This window comes from Eulemur rufifrons, chromosome 19 (genome assembly GCF_041146395.1).
Source record: "Eulemur rufifrons isolate Redbay chromosome 19, OSU_ERuf_1, whole genome shotgun sequence".
Lineage (NCBI taxonomy): Eukaryota > Metazoa > Chordata > Mammalia > Primates > Lemuridae > Eulemur > Eulemur rufifrons.
This window is the reverse complement of record NC_091001.1, coordinates 91367872-91384730: the sequence shown is the minus strand read 5'-3', so window position 1 is coordinate 91384730 and position 16859 is coordinate 91367872. Positions and strand designations below refer to the sequence as shown.

The 16859-nt window shown below is 36.0% G+C and overlaps 1 protein-coding gene across 4 annotated transcripts in view; it reads left to right on the top strand.

Annotated features, from left to right (window-relative positions):
- SPAST (spastin) overlaps positions 1 to 15526 on the top strand; it is a 58730-nt gene extending 43204 nt beyond the window's left edge. For all 4 annotated transcript variants that reach the window (XM_069494179.1, XM_069494177.1, XM_069494178.1 and 1 more), the window contains 8 exons: positions 3237 to 3312; positions 3569 to 3660; positions 3811 to 3890; positions 5049 to 5091; positions 6722 to 6801; positions 8037 to 8107; positions 9527 to 9567; positions 14922 to 15526. In XM_069494179.1, the coding sequence (XP_069350280.1) occupies positions 3237 to 3312; positions 3569 to 3660; positions 3811 to 3890; positions 5049 to 5091; positions 6722 to 6801; positions 8037 to 8107; positions 9527 to 9567; positions 14922 to 15044 (606 nt within the window). In that variant the 3' untranslated portion in view covers positions 15045 to 15526. The remainder of the gene's footprint in view (positions 1 to 3236; positions 3313 to 3568; positions 3661 to 3810; positions 3891 to 5048; positions 5092 to 6721; positions 6802 to 8036; positions 8108 to 9526; positions 9568 to 14921) is intronic.
- Positions 15527 to 16859: the final 1333 nt, after the last annotated feature.

Genomic DNA, 16859 nt, shown 5'->3' with positions numbered 1-16859 from the left:
AGGAACTGCATCATAGATGTTGGCAACATTTGTGTTATTAAAATATCTAGATTTTTTTTCCCCACAAAAAATCAGTTACAAATATATCTTACCATGTTTTGTTATTGATTAACCTTGTTTATTGAAGAATTTACATTTAGGAAAATGTTTATACCATTAGTATGCAGCTCAGTGTATTATCACAAAGTGAATACTGTTTCATAATCACCACCCAAGTCAAGAAATAGATTGTTCCCTGCACCCCTGAAATCCCTTTAGGCTCCCCCCATTTGTATCTACTCCTCTCCCAAAAACCACCTGACTACTAATATAGTAGTAGGAACCTATCTTTGAACTTTATTTATTTATTTATTTTTTTGAGACAGAGTCTCACTCTGTTGCCCAGGCTAGAGTGAGTGCCGTGGCGTCAGCCTAGCTCACAGCAACCTCAAACTCCTGAGCTCAAGCGATCCTCCTGTCTCAGCCTCCCAAGTAGCTGGGACTACAGGCATGCACCACCATGCCCGGCTAATTTTTTCTACATATATTTTTTAGCTGTCCATATAATTTCTTTCTATTTTTAGTAGAGATGGGGTCTCGCTCTTGCTCAGGCTGGTCTCGAACTCCTGAGCTCAAACGATCCGCCCACCTCGGCCTCCCAGAGTGCTAGGATTACAGGCGTGAGCCACCGCGCCCGGCCTGAACTTTATATAATGTAATCATACAAGATTTTGTGTGTGTTGGGCTTCTTTCATTAGCATTATATTTGTGAGATTTATCTAGATAGTCACATGTAGTTGTAGTTTTATTGTTTTATATAAACAGTTTTAATTCTTATATTTTAGAACTGCTAATTAACATGCTTATGTTGTATTAATTTTTGAAAAAACACAGTATTCTCATCCTTTGCAGTTTACAAAATATTCTTTCACAGTTTTGCTTTAAAAAAATTCTTTCACAATTTTTATAGTTTGGTCTTCAGTGCATCCATGCGCTGCTAGATTAAAAACTGGTAATATTCAGGTTGTCTGTGTCTGACAGTTAAAAAAAACAAAAAAGAAGTGGTGGGCCAGGGGTGGTGTCTCACACCTGTAATCCTAGCACTCTGGGAGGCCAAGATGGGAGGATCGCTTGAGGTCAGGAGTTCGAGACCAGCCTCACCAAGAGCAAGACCGTGTCTCTACTAAAAATAGAATGAAATTAGCTGGGCAACTAAAATAGAAAGTATTAGCTGGGCATGGTAGTGCATGCCTATAGTCCCAGCTACTTGAGAGGCTGAGGCAGTAGGATTGCTTGAGCCCAGGAGTTTGAGGTTGCTGTGAGCTAGGCTGATGCCACGGCACTCTAGCCCAGGCAACATTGAGACTCTGTCTCAAAAAAAAAAAAAAAAAAAAAAAAGAACTGGTAATAACAGAGAAGCTGATGGTATATTTCCCTTGTATTATCTTTTTTGTGATAAGTCAAATCTTTTAAAAGTTTCTTTAAATATTTTAATAAGCCTTAATGCTTAAAATATTCTCAATTTGTAAAGTAGTTAAAAGTAACTATAAAATGGTACCTCTTTTCCTGATCACATTTTGCTTCCTATGTGAAATTTTGCAGGTAAAGTTATTATTAAAGTAGGTTTACCCAAATTACGCACATAATGTAACAAAAAGCACTCTCTTCAAAGTTAGGAAATACGGATTTCAACCTAACTTTTATACTAAGCTGGCCTTAGAAAAGTATCACTTTAGGCCTACTTCAGCTATAAAATGTAAATGTTGGTTGGGTGCGGTGGCTCACGCCTGTGATCCTAGCACTCTGGGGAGGCTGAGGCGGGAGGATTGCTTGAGCTCGGGAGTTTGAAACCAGGAAACCAGCTTGAGCAAGAGGGAGACCCATCTCTACTAAAAATAGAAAAAAAACATTAGTCAGGCATCATGGTGCAGGCCTGTAGTCCCAGCTACTTGGGAGACTGAGGCAGGAGGATCACTTGAGCCCAGGAGTTTGAGGTTGCTGTGAGCTACAGTGACACTACTGTGCTCTATCCAGGGCAACAGAGCGAGACTCTGTCTCAAAAAAAAAAAAAAGTTAATATCTTAAGAGGTGATCTCTTGACTTTCAGTTCTGAGAATATTTGTTTTGATGATTGTAGATCTGAAGCCATTCCTTTTATTTATTTGTTTTTAATTGAAATTTTCAGTAAAAAGAATAAATGCCACCTAGAGAACAGAACAGTTTTTACAGTAGAATATCACAGACTTCCTTGGATACTTCAGTGGGTAGAACAGCTGTAGTATGGTTTCAGTACGTGGGAACGCCTCAAAGGGTATTCTTATACCTCTTGGACTACCTAGAAACATTTTAATATTTACTGATAGTGGTATTGTGAGAATGACTTTTCAAGAACACCTTTTTCAAGGTGTTCTTAATACAGCAAGTTTTGTTTAGGAGAGCACATTCTTAAAAAACTTATCTGCTTCTATAAATATACCCTGTAATCCGGGGTTTAAGGAATATGTGTGGCATCTCTTTCTCTGCCCTAGTCTTACCTGTTCTCACTAGTTATACCCCTGACTGAAAGCTATTCCATTCTCAAGTCTTAGGAATGCAACGTAAAGCTAAACAGATATATTTAATTTTTTAAAGTACTTGCCAGGCTGTATGAAATCATAATCTATTTTCTGACATTATAAGGGACACTTCAGTAATACTCCCCACCTTCCTCAAACCAAATTTCAGTTATTGGAAAGTAGGGAAATTAAATTCCTAGGTTATAGACTTGATTGACAGAGTCTCACTCTGTCACCTGGGCTACAGTGCAGTGGCATCATCATAACTCACTGCAACCTCAAACTTCTGGGCTTCATAGAGGTTATAGACTTTATATCATGAAATTTATTTTATTTATTTCTTTATTTTGAGACTGTCTCACTCTGTTGCCCAGGCTAGGGTGCTGGGGCATCAACCTAGCTTACAGCAACCTCAAACTCCTGGGTTCAAGTGATCTTTCTGCCTCAGCCCTCTGAGTAGCTGAGACTACAGGTGCACACCACCAGGCCTGGCTAATTTTTCCTATTTTTAGTAGAGACAGGGTCTCACTCTTGCTCAAGGTGGTCTTGAACTCCTGACCTCAAGTGACCTTCCTGCCTTGGCCTCCCGGAGTACTAGGATTATAGGCATGAGACATCGTGCCTGGCCTAAGTCATGAAATTAAAAAAGCTGGAATAATGTTGCATTTTATGTGTATAACAATATATAATGCCTTGCTTTAGGTGGGAGAAGGAGAGAAATTGGTGAGAGCTCTTTTTGCTGTGGCTCGAGAACTTCAGCCTTCTATAATTTTTATAGGTAAGAAGATGTGTTCCAACTAAGTTAGTTGAATATTTGTGAAATTCCCCTCTCCAAAGATGAGAGGTGTGATAGGAAAGATTATTCAGAAGGAAAAAATTTTAAAGAACGGTGAGATTAAAGATTATCTAATTAGTATTAGTAACTTAAGTAGTAAGTTCTATATTAGTAACTTAAGTTTTAAACTAGGGTAATCTCAGATGACTTGCGTAGCTTGGCCTTTATAATTGAAGTCTTATCCTTTTATTTCCTCTAGATGAAGTTGATAGCCTTTTGTGTGAAAGAAGAGAAGGGGAGCATGATGCTAGCAGACGTCTAAAAACTGAATTTCTAATAGAGTTCGATGGTGTAAGTGTTGATTATAACATTTTTGATGTAGCAGCATTTTAGTATATATATTTTCCTATTAAATGACCACAATGAGAAATACAAATATAATTATTTTTCTTTGTTACTGCTTTATCTAAAACTACTGAAAAATGTATTTTTGGCTTGTAGGTACAGTCTGCTGGAGATGACAGAGTACTTGTAATGGGGGCAACTAATAGGCCGCAAGAACTTGATGAGGCTGTTCTCAGGTAGGGAGATTTATGTGAAAACACATTCATTTATCACAGATATATTTACTCATCCATTCATCTTACATATTTATTTCCTTTACTCCAAATTTGAAAACTAAATTCATTATTTTCCTCACTGTACTGTCCTCTAGCCCAGGAATAGGGAACGTTTTCATGTTGGAAGGCCACATTAATTTAGCTGTAATCAAATAAAGCCGTATTCAAGAAACTTCAATTAGATATACTTAAAAATGTACTTTATTTTACGAAAATCTAAGTACTGTGTGCTTAATAATTTCAAAAAAATGAAAACTATTTGTTAATTTTAAAGTTAACCTTTTAATGACTTTGTTGTGTTTGCTTTTTGTTGATGACAGGGTCTCATTCTGTTGCTCACCCAGACTAGAGTGCAGTGGCATCATCATAGCTCAAACCCCCTGGCTCAAGTGATCCTCCTGCCCTAGCCTCCAGAGTAGCTAGGACTAAGGGTGTATACTACCATTCCTAGCTAATTTTTCTATTTTTTGGAGAGACAGGGTCTCACTGTTGCTCAGGCTGGTCTAGAACTTCTGACCTCAAGCAGTCCTCCCACCTTGGCCTCCCAGAGTGCTAGGATTACAGGCATGAGCCACTGTGCCTGACCTGTTTTTTTTTGTTTTTTGTTTTTTTTTGAAAATTCTGTGTTCTGACAGCCATGTCCATGATTTGCAGTGGCAGATCCTGTATGTATCTTCCTTTGTCAGTGTAATTTTCACTGCCCTAGGCAGCCCTTCATGTATTTTAGTTCCATAAATGTTACATCAATTTGTTGATGATGTTTACATTTCTATTTGTTATCCTTCTTGATTTTAGGTGTTTTCAGATTCAAGAAAATAGCAGAGATCTCTTTATTCCACTTCTTTTATATGTTTTAAAGCATTATTGCTGGTAAAAACATCTACATACATAAATGGTTAATTTAATTCTGACAATATGGAATTAAGGATTTTAAAACATTAACTAGAGAGTTTTAAAAGAGTAACAAAATATCTTTTTACATTGGTAACTATTACAATGCATTCAAATGCCTTGAATATTATACTTAAAGCCCTTTTTCTGTCATTTGCTATTTAAGCTGAGTTACCTTTAAATTCAAAATTATATTTCTAAAATTTCTGGAATCTTTTTTTTGTTTAGGCGTTTCATCAAACGGGTATATGTGTCTTTACCAAATGAGGAGGTATGTATCTTTATTGGAGTTTTTTTTAAAAACCAAAACAAGAACTATTTTACCAATATTGAATCTTCCAATTCATGGTGCGGCCACTTTGGAAAACAGTTCAGGGGTTTCTTTTCTTTTGTTTTCTTTTTTTAGATAGGGTCTTGCTCTGTCACCTAGACTAGAGTGCAGTGCCATTATCAAAGCTCACTGCATCCTCAAACTCTGGGCTCAAAAGATCTTCCTGCTTTAGCCTCTCCAGTAGCTGGGACAAGAGGCATGTACCTCCACACCCAACTAATTTTAAATCTTTTGTACAGACAGGGTCTTGCTGTGTTGCTCAGACCAGTATCAAACTCCTGGACTCAGGCAGTCCTCCCGCCTTGGCCTCCCAAAATGCTGGGATTATAGGTGTGAGCCACCATGCCTGGTTTGGTGGTTTCTTAAAAAGATAAACTTACCATCAGAACCAGCAATTCCGCTCCTAAGAAATTGCCCAAGAGAAATAAAAACATGTGTCCACACAAAGACATGTATAAGAATTTTTATAACAATGATATTAATAATATCTGAAGCCTGCAAAGAATCTAAACTGTTCATCAGTTGGCAAACAAATAAACAAATGTAGTATATCCATTTAATGGGTACTGTTTAGCAGTAAAAGGAATGAGCTGTATACAGGCTGTATACTGAATTCATGCATGAAGTTCTATGAATGAAACTCTAAAACATGATAAGTGAAAGAAGCCAGATGATATGTTATATATCATATGATTTCATTTGTATGAAATGTCCAGACAAAGGAAATTTCTAGAAACATAAAGCAGATCATTGGTTTGCTAGGGTGAGAGTTGGGAGTGGGATTAACTGCAATTAGGCATGAATGAACTTTTTGGAGTGATAAAAATATTCTAAAACTGGCCGGGCGCGGTGGCTCACGCCTGTAATCCTAGCACTCTGGGAGGCCGAGGCGGGTGGATCGCTCAAGGTCAGGAGTTCGAGACCAGCCTGAGCAAGAGCGAGACCCTGTCTCTACTAAAAATAGAAAGAAATTATATGGACAACTAAAAATATATATAGAAAAATTAGCCGGGCATAGTGGCGCATGCCTGTAGTCCCAGCTACTCGGGAGGCTGAGGCAGTAGGATCGCTTAAGCCCAGGAGTCTGAGGTTGCTGTGAGCTAAGCTGACACCACGGCACTCACTCTAGCCTGGGCAACAAAGTGAGACTCTGTCTCAAAAAAAAAAAAAAATTCTAAAACTGGATTATGATGATGATTGTACAACTCTTTAAATTTAATAAAAGTCAATGAATTATATACTTGCAGCAGGTGAAACTCATGCTATATGAATTCATACTTCTAGAAAACTATTTTTTTTGAAATAATTGTTGTGTGGCTCAGACCCATAGCATCCTTGATAGTAATAGCAGCTACTTCCTTAGTGCTTTATTTGGATTACCTTCTCTAATTTTCTCAGGAACGCTCAATGAATAGGTAATTTTAATTCCATTTAACAGACATGAATGAGGCTTCAAAGGAACCAGAACTTGATCTTGATTCCTGGCTATTAAGTTAATTCTCAGCATGTGAAGAACTATTCTGATATCAAATTAGACCAGACTGATAATTCTTTAATATTTTTTTTCCAGACAAGACTACTCTTACTTAAAAACCTGTTATGTAAACAAGGAAGCCCATTGACCCAAAAAGAACTAGCACAACTTGCTAGGTGAGTAATTTGATTTGATTTATTGTGCAGCTTTTTGGGGGGAAGGATAAATAATTCTTTTTCTCTGTTATTTAAAGTAAACTTAAGTGTGAAATGAGTAATTTATTTATCAGAAAACTTCTTGTCTGATCCTCTGTTGCTTTATCTTTTTTCTTCTCATTCCTATATATGTTATCTAAATTTGAATTTTTATGTCCTCTACAAGACATGGTCTAAATATCTAATGATCATACTACATTCTTTTTATAAATGTATTATCACTTCTAAGTATAGTAATTTAAAATTTTAAAAAATCTCATGTCTGCCCACATGAATACAGTTATTTTTATATAAACTTGTTCTTTTGCATTGCATAGAATTTTTTTTATTTCTGCTTCTTGAACTTTTTAGTTAATAATGTATTTATGTAGTATATTGAATACAGATGATGCATTTGTGAATTTTAGTGCCTGAAAATGTCATAAAGTAATTTAAAATATTCAACAAATATGTGAGTAGCAGGCAAGTAAATTTAATAAGAACCTGAGTTTCCAGATACCTATGAGAAAAGAACAAATTAAATTCTTAGAAGTATAGAAGTCATTCTTTGTCATTTCAATAAAGAACTCTAATGTTTGATCTGTGTAGTTGTTTAACATAATAAATGGTAAGTAAATGTTTTTTCCCTGTTTTATTTTCCTCTTCCCCTTTGCCTCACTTCCCTAGTTCTTAGTTCCGTCTGGTAATCTCTTGGCTGCCCAGGACTCTGCTGTGGCATCCTATTCAGGTGTGCCTCTTTCTGCCAGTGTCTTCTGCTCCAGACCTGTCCTTCATATTGTCTGTACCCCATTTAACGATATCTGCCTTGATTGGCCCTTACTCCATTGCAAGAGTGCTCTTTGCCAAAATATAGACTAACTTATATAAAAGTAATTGTGTTTCTGTGTCAGCTGGCCACCAGTGGCTTGTAGATATTACCTTTCTAGGTGACATGTTTACAATTTAGTGGAGCCTCCGGAGATAGTGTGCCTTTAACCTAAAGGAATGGTTCTAATGATTAAAATTTGAGCCAAATAAGGAGCCAGTGATACACTGTTTTGTTTGTTTTCAGCAAATGGGCCTTTCTGTTCTCTTAAAATGAAACCACATAACTGTTGGCTTGCTGACAAAGGCAAACTAGTTTTTCCTCTCTTATGTGGAGATTTTAAATCTGCAGAGATGAAAATAATTTGCTGTTTCTTCCTTCCTCTTTTCAGAATGACTGATGGATACTCAGGAAGTGATCTGACAGCTTTGGCAAAAGATGCAGCACTGGGTCCTATCCGAGGTTGGTGTGTACAAGAGCTTGAAATTACACTACTTGAGAAATTTAAGAAGTCCCTACTGAGAGATCTTTTTTATTATCAGTATGAAAGCAGTAAAGCTGCATCAGTGGAAAACTTGGTACAAAGTTGTTTCTAGACTAGGGGTCAGGAAACTTTTTCTGTAAAGGACCTAGTAGTAAATATTTTAGGCTTTGTAGACCACATATGGTCTCTGTTGCATAGTCTTCATCATTGTTTTTTTATTTATAACCCTTTAGAAATATAAAACCATTCTTAGCTCACAAGTCATGTGAAAACAGTCCGTGAGCCAGTGGACCATCACCCTTGTAGACAACAGGTTTCACTTCCTGATAGTAGGTAGCAGCAGAAAACTCAAAGGAAAAGAAAACTTTATTTAAAGTATCCAGAAAAGAATAAGGGGAAATGTTCTTATCTGTTTTCTGGCTCTTTTCAGTATTCTAGTATCATTTGAAATTAATGTGTCTGAAGGAACTTATATAAAGAGAAGTTTTTATTATACATTATTGTTCCAGGATTTACACCAAAACATTTATTGCTATGTTTTGATTCAAGTCAGCTTGTTGATTCTGAAATACTACAACTGATTCTTTTTAGATTAGGTTAAACTCACTGTGATACCACTTTTAGAATAGATGTTCTCAGCTACTTTTCCACAACTAACATAATAGGCAGTGGATGAATGATGCCCTCAGGTATACACTCAGATTATTGGCTATGATGATATAATAGAAGATAGAACACCCACTTCAGAGCACTGCTTATAGTTTCATCCTTTATCTCTTAAGGAAGTGCAATTGTATGAGAAAGATGTTATGATGGATTCCGCTATAATTTGTGTTAAAAGCCTACATTGTACAAAAATTTTTTGCTTTATTAAAAATTACTGGCAACACATCTCCCATAGTGAAACAGGGCACTGATTAAGAACTGCTGCTTTCGAAAATAACAAATATAATCTTGCAAATATATTTTGATACTCTGGGTAAAAAAACTTTCTTCCTGCCTGGGGCATGAAATCTTGTCCAGATAGTAAACTCAGAAACAGTAGATAATGTATTAGTCATTTGTATTTCTTAGAGTATTTGAGTAATTATTCTGAAGCAGGCAAAAATTCTGGGTTAAGAGAAGATGAACTAATGCCTTTTGTAGAAAATAAGTTGTCTTCTCTTAAATTCACTTTCAAATTTCAAATAGCAAACTTTTTTTCTTGGGTAGTATGTAAGACATTGACTACTTCCCAGTTATTCCTAAGAAGGAATATTATTTTATGTGTTTATAAATTGTATGTACTCTAAATATTAATGTGTTTCTTTCTTTTAATAATGATTTATGTTGAACATACACTTTTAGTTCATTGTACATGATTTTGCCCCTCAGCAATTTAAACTTGTATTTTACAGAACTGAAACCAGAACAAGTGAAGAATATGTCTGCCAGTGAGGTATACTGTTTTACAATTATCTTTTCTTTGTTTGGTCCCTTTATATTGTAAGACTTATATTTTTATGTGGATTTTTGTAGTTTATTTGATTAGAAACTAGAAAGAATTAACTTTGCTTCATTTCAAAATATGGAAGCTTGTGAAATTAATGTCTTATGTTCCTTGGTGATGGACAAAAAAATATATGCAGTCATTAAGTCATTTTCTATCATATCATATTATGTAAATATTAAACAGAAGAAAATTTAGGAAACTTGAGGGTTTTTGTTTTTGTTTTTGTTTTTTGAGACAGTCTTGCTCCATCATCCTGGCTAGAGTGCAGTGGCGTCACCATAGTTCACTGCAACCTCAAACTCCTGGGCTCAAGCAATCCTGTTGCCTCAGCCCTCGGAGTAGCTGGTGCCACCACGCCCAGCTAATTTTTTGTACTTTTTGTAGAGATGGATCTCACTCTTGCCCAGGCTGGTCTCCGACTCCTGATCTCAAGCAATCCTCCTGCCTTGGCCTCCCGGAGTGCTAAGATTACAGGTGTAAGCCACCATGCCCCAGGCTGGATTTTATACCTTTTGAAAATAACCTAAGGTTATAGGTTAACCCTTTAATGTTCTATTTTGTTAGTTTTTCAGTCATCTTATTTTTCTCCTTATAAAGCAATACAATTACCATTGTAATGTAATTTATTACATTTTCTTAATAAGGCCCCCTTATGAGATGCGGAAGCATGTCTTTTGAAAAAAAATTATCTGCAAAATATAAAATTGGATTTACAGAATGGTCATAAGCTATGTGAACAAACTTTTGAAATCAGGCTTGAATTACATTAGGCCCTCCATATGTGTGAGTTGCACATTCTTGGATTCAACCAACTGCAAATTGAAAATATTCAGGGGAAAGAAGAAAGGGTCTGTACTGAACATGTATAGGCTTTTTTCCTTGTCATTATTCCCCAAACAATATAGTATAACAACTGTTTATTTCCACAGTATTTAAATTGTATTGGCCATTATAAATAATCTAGAGATGATTTAAAGTATATGGGAGAATGTGCATAGGTTATCTGCAAACACTATGCCATTTTATATATGGGACTTTCAGCATCTGGATTTTAGTATCCATGAGAGTCCTGGAACCAATCCCCCAGGGCCACCTAGGGACAACTGTATATTTGTAACTTATCTGTCAGAGACCATTTTTTATTGTCCAAGTTTCAACAGCTATCGAGGGGACAGTGAACTGTTAGCATAAAGAATGAGTATCAAGTACCTTTTAGCAGTCTTTTAAATTTTATTTATTTATTATTTTTTTGTAGAGACAGGCTCTCGCTATGTTGCCCAGGCTGGTCTTAAACTCCTGGCCTCAAGAGATCCTCCTCACCTTGGGCTCCCAAAGTGCTGAGATTATAAGCCTGAGCCACCACATTTGGCCAGGCAGCCCTCCCATTTTAACAGTAGTTTACTGAAGATGTATTTGCCATGAATGAAGCTCGGAATACAGAATTCTATTATATATACCCACTTCGGTGCTTAGCTACCATTACGTTAAAATTCACGTTTAAAGTATTAGCTCCAAGTCCCTTTTGTCTGATTCAGAATTTTTAATTCTGTTTTTAAATATACAAGTACTATGTCCCTTGGAAAGACCATAGAGAATAAAGGGAATAGGCAAAGGGTAGTGATCAACTAAAAGCTCCACCTGGCACATAAATTTAAGCAAGAAGCAATCTACAAATTCTGAATGCATTTAAAAGTCACTCCAGACGTATCTTGAATTTAGCTGTCCCAAGACATAGAATTGGCAACTTTCTAGGAACCCTGGATCATTTTGATAGAGAGTGCTATTAAGACTCTGGGTGTAAAAATGCGTGCTACTTCGTTTATTAGTACAAGTGTTAGGTTAGCTCATTCCAATAACAAGAGCCTGAAAATACACATATTTTTAAAATATCATGAGTCCATTCTGATAGACATGAGTCCATTCAAGTTTTTAATCCCACACCTAAAAATATAATTGTATCTCCCATTTAAAAATGTCATAAAATTATTTTATTAAAAGTTTAGGGCGGGCGTGGTGGCTCACGCCTGTAATCCTAGCACTCTGGGAGGCCGAGGCGGGTGGATTGCTCGAGGTCAGGAGTTCGAGACGAGCCTGAGCAAGAGCGAGACCCCGTCTCTACTAAAAATAGAAAGAAATTATCTGGCCAACTAAAAATATAGGGGGGGGGGAAAAAAATAGCCGGGCATGGTGGCGCGTGCCTGTAGTCCCAGCTACTCGGGAGGCTGAGGCAGAAGGATTGCTTGAGCCCAGGAGTTTGAGGTTGCTGTGAGCTAGGCTGATGCCATGGCACTCACTCTAGCCTGGGCAACAAAGCGAGACTCTGTCTCAAAAAAAAAAAAAAAAGTTTAGATATAAGGACCAGACGCGGTGGCTCACGCTTGTAATCCTAGCACTCTGGGACGCCGAGGCGGGTGGATCACTTGAGGTCAGGATTTGGAGACCAGCCTGAGCAAGAGCGAGACCCCGCCTCTACTAAAAAAATAGAAAGAAATTAGCTGGACAACTAAAAATATATACAAAAAATTTGCCAGGCATGGTGGTACATGCCTGTAGTCCCAGCTACTTGGGAGTCTGAGGCAGTAGGATTGCTTGAGCCCAGGAGTTTGAGGTTGCTGTAAGCTAGGCTGACGCCACGGCACTCTAGCCTGGGCAACAGAGTGAGACTCTGTCTCAAAAAAAAAAAAAAAAAGTTTAGATATCAGAACTAAAAATGAAAGTTTAATAAAACAACCAAATGAGGCCGGGCGCGGTGGCTCACGCCTGTAATCCTAGCACTCTGGGAGGCCGAGGCGGGTGGATTGCTCAAGGTCAGGAGTTCGAGACCAGCCTGAGCGAGACCCCGTCTCTACTAAAAATAGAAAGACATTATATGGACAACTAAAAATCTATATAGAAAAAATTAGCCGGGCATAGTGGCGCATGCCTGTAGTCCCAGCTACTCGGGAGGCTGAGGCAGTAGGATCACTTAAGCCGAGGAGTCTGAGGTTGCTGTGAGCTAAGCTGACGCCACGGCACTCACTCTAGCCTGGGCAACAAAGTGAGACTCTGTCTCAACAAAAAAAAAAAAAAAACAACCAAATGAATTACAAGAAATATTACTGGTACCTTTTATGACCATCCCATTAATTATGTATACTCAGGTTATATTATTATAATTTTTGGTTCTACTGTATACTTTCATCCATTTTATTCCTTATTTTTTTTTATTTTTTATTTGTTTTGTTTATTCTTTACTTTCAAGATCCAAATAACTTTCATCCATTTTAAATTTATTTTTATTCTATGGTTTTGGTATTAATAATTTTTTTTTTTTTTTTTTTTGAGACAGAGTCTCACTCTGTTGCCCAGGCTAGAGTGAGTGCCGTGGCGTCAGCCTAGCTCACAGCAACCTCAAACTCCTGAGCTCAAGCGATCCTCCTGTCTCAGCCTCCCGAGTAGCTGGGACTACAGGCATACACCACCATGCCCGGCTAATTTTTTCTATATATATTTTTAGCTGTCCATATAATTTCTTTCTATTTTTAGTAGAGGTGGGGTCTCGCTCTTGCTCAGGCTGGTCTCGAACCCCTGAGCTCAAACGATCCGCCCACCTCGGCCTCCCAGAGTGCTAGGATTACAGGCGTGAGCCACCACGCCCGGCCTGGTTTTGGTATTAATAATTTGATAGTAACCTTTAGCTGTTAGTCATTACTTATGAGTTAATATTTATAAAGCACTTAAAACAGTATGGCACATACTAAACACTATATAAGAGTCCATTAAATAATTTTTAAATACATAAAACTCAACAGTGGCATGTTATTATAGAGATTAAGGAAATCCATTCTGTCGTTCCCATTTATGGGACAAGAGGTAAACACAAGTAGTTTGGTCTGTAAAATTGTATTCTAGAATTTTATGTACCCATTATTTGGTATGATTTTAATAACTAAGTGTATTGTAAGGTACCAGTGTATATACACAAATTTAGATTAAAAAAACCCCAAATTGGCTGGGCACAGTGGCTCACACCTATAATCCTAACACTTTGGGAGGCCAAGGTGGGAGGATCGCTTGAGGCCAGGAGTCCGAGACCAGCCTTATCAAGAGTGAGACCCTGTCTCTACAAAAAATAGAAAAATTAGCCAGGCATGGTGGCTTATGCCTGTAGTCCCAGCTACTTCGGAGGCTGAGGCTGGAGACTCACTTGAGCTCAAGAGTTTGAGGTTGCAGGGAGCTATGACACCACTGCACTCTATCCTGGGTGACAGAGCAAGACTCTTTTGAAAGAAAGAGAGAGAGAGAGAGAGAGAGAAAGAAAGAAGGAAACAGAGTTGACATAGTGTTTGGTAACTATATGTCTTTTTTCTTTTTGGCTAAGACTTTTCAGATTAGTTTACAAGTGTAGGTGATTTTTAATCTATACTCATGGAGATATCAAAGATGATATGAAGTAGTTAGATTGGGTTTTATAAGAGTAATAAAAAATATAGATAAATAGCAGTTGTTGAAATTTTGTCTAAAATTCTTTAACTTCTTATTTTTGGGCCAAATATACAGATATATGCTACTAATGTTTTTAACATGGGTCATTTTGTACCAAACTGCATTTTGCCTTTGAAAATACTTAGGTAAATATACATATTTATTAACTTAGCATTGTTTTAATCCACATTTCCAAAAGCAATTTAAAATGTTAACCAAACTAATAAAATGCATAAGCAATATTAGAACTTTAGAAAATTTCACATACAAGCATCCTATATGTTGTAGTTAAAGAGCAATATTTCCTTTAAAGTCCCATGCATTTCTTGTAAACTTCCCTTTGCTTTCTAATAAACCCTAGTATGAATTTAGCTGAAGTATGCTTGTAATAAGTGAGACTTGAGAAAGTAAAATTTCATGAAACTGTACATAGAAAAAAACATTGGAAGGAAATAATTCAGATAACAGTTGTATATATGAGCGGTGGAACTGTGAGTGATTCTTTTTTCTACTTGCCTGTATTTTGTCAACTTTTTTATAACAAGTGTGTTTTGTTTTTATATTAGAAAAATATTATGCTTTGAAATGTTATTACTATGAAACTAAACACAAGTAATAAAAGCATATTAGTATAGCACTTTCTAAGCTTTCTAATATAGCAAACTTATATAATAATATAGAGAATCTATTTAAATGATTGGCATGACTTTCTAGGAATATATTTACATACATTATAACATTAATAAACAGCAGCACCATTACTTTAATCTGTCATTGAGTTAACCATTGTATACATGTTCATCATTTGTATCATCATGTGTTTTTTAAAAATCTAGATGAGAAATATTCGATTATCTGACTTCACTGAATCCTTGAAAAAGATAAAACGCAGCGTGAGCCCTCAAACCTTAGAAGCATACATACGTTGGAACAAGGACTTTGGAGATACCACTGTTTGAGGATATACCTTTGTTAGCCTGCAGAACATTTTACTTAACAAGAGAGAAACACACAGTCTTCAGTGAACAGTTATCAGCTACAGAAATGCAGCCTAAGTTTACAGGACTTTGCAAAGTCTTACATATTTGTGCACCAAACTTGAACCAGAAAACAAATTTAAATAAAATATACAATGTGAATGGAATATTTTGTTGTTTAAGGCTTTTTTGCCTTGATGGTCTTGGTTATCCCAGTGAGCACTGTAAGTTAGAGCACAATACAAACTGATTCCGGTCTTCTTTATCAATATAATCATAATGTAAATAATAATTTGTATATCATGTTGCAGATGAAAGTATTCCAGAGACAGTGAATGGTAGAAGACAAAAGAGGCTTTGGTTGTTCGTCTTCTGGTGTTTTTTCTTAAAATAGTAATTTTTCCTACTTTTCTTTCCCACTGTTGTCTTAACTATGGGTGATTGGAATGCCAAACACTCTTAAGTTTCTTTTTTGTTTGTTTGTTTCTTTTTTTTTTTTTTTTTAATAAATTCAGTGTGCCAAATGAAACTTTTTTCTAAGTAACAGTAATAGGAAAAAGTTATGTTGAGGGTTTTTTCTTCTTCGTAAATCTATAGACATCATACAATTGTTGTATTCTTTTCACTTTTTATTTTTCTATTACCTTGCTACCAAACAATTTAGAAAGCAATATAATAGCACCAACGCAAATCTGGTAGCATAGAGAAGGTTTGAAGGTTTGAGTTACTCTGTCCTATAACATGTAGACAAGTCCTCATGTGACCTGCAGTATTTTTTTCTAATATATTTGTCAAAAATCTGCTGTAGACTGTTAACATATTTCTGATGGAATTTATTTTCTGCTAGAATTATTCTAAGATTGCTGTAAAACTGATTCCAGTGTGAGAGAAGGGAAATACTCGGAGCTAAGACATTTCTAATTTATTGCTTATACTGTTTACAGGATAATGATAAGCCAGTGGAAATACCATCTTTTATTCCTAATAATTATTAATCCCTTCAATGAAACTTTAAAAAAATACTGAATTTTTATACATTGCATACATTTTATAGGTTTCTTGTGCTCACTTTATTAACTAAAAAGTTCTAGTCTGTCGATCTGCCTTTTGTTCCCCCAAAATGTACAGTAATTCTGTTTCTTGTTTGTATAAATATGCCTGGATTTTTATTATAAAAATGTCCTTGTAGGAAGTAGACTCATGTCATGGCCTTTTAAATATTGTAATAAAGGCAAATGGATATTTGCCCTTAGTTTACTGGTTAAAAGTTTGTTTACAGAATTTTTCTTTGGTGCTTAAATGATGCTATGTAAAAATCTCATGGATGGAAGGAATAATTTGTAGAAATAACAAAGATTTTTCATTTAGGAAAGATTTATTTGGTTTTGAGAGAATACATTAAAATAAAAAACTTGCCCCTAATAGATAAGAATTTTATAATGAAGACATAAATTATTCTTAATTTTATTCTTGCTCTTCTTAATTTTACTCTTGTTCTTGTAGAAGATATGTGATTTCTTAAGATCATATACTGTTTGTAGCCATAATTTGAACCATGTCTCTGTTAATCATGACTTTAGAACTCCCTGCATAATAAAAAACGAGAGTTGAGATAAATAGAAAAATTTTTTAAGCCAGAGCTATGCATATTTTAGATGGGTAGTGTCTTTTTAAGGTCTCAAACATTAAAGCATCAGTTAGAAAATATTGATAATGAAAGGTGGTAATGAAATATACATGAAAAGAATTGGGGGAAATTTCAAATTAAAACATGTTTAAGAAAGCCCATAAAATTTC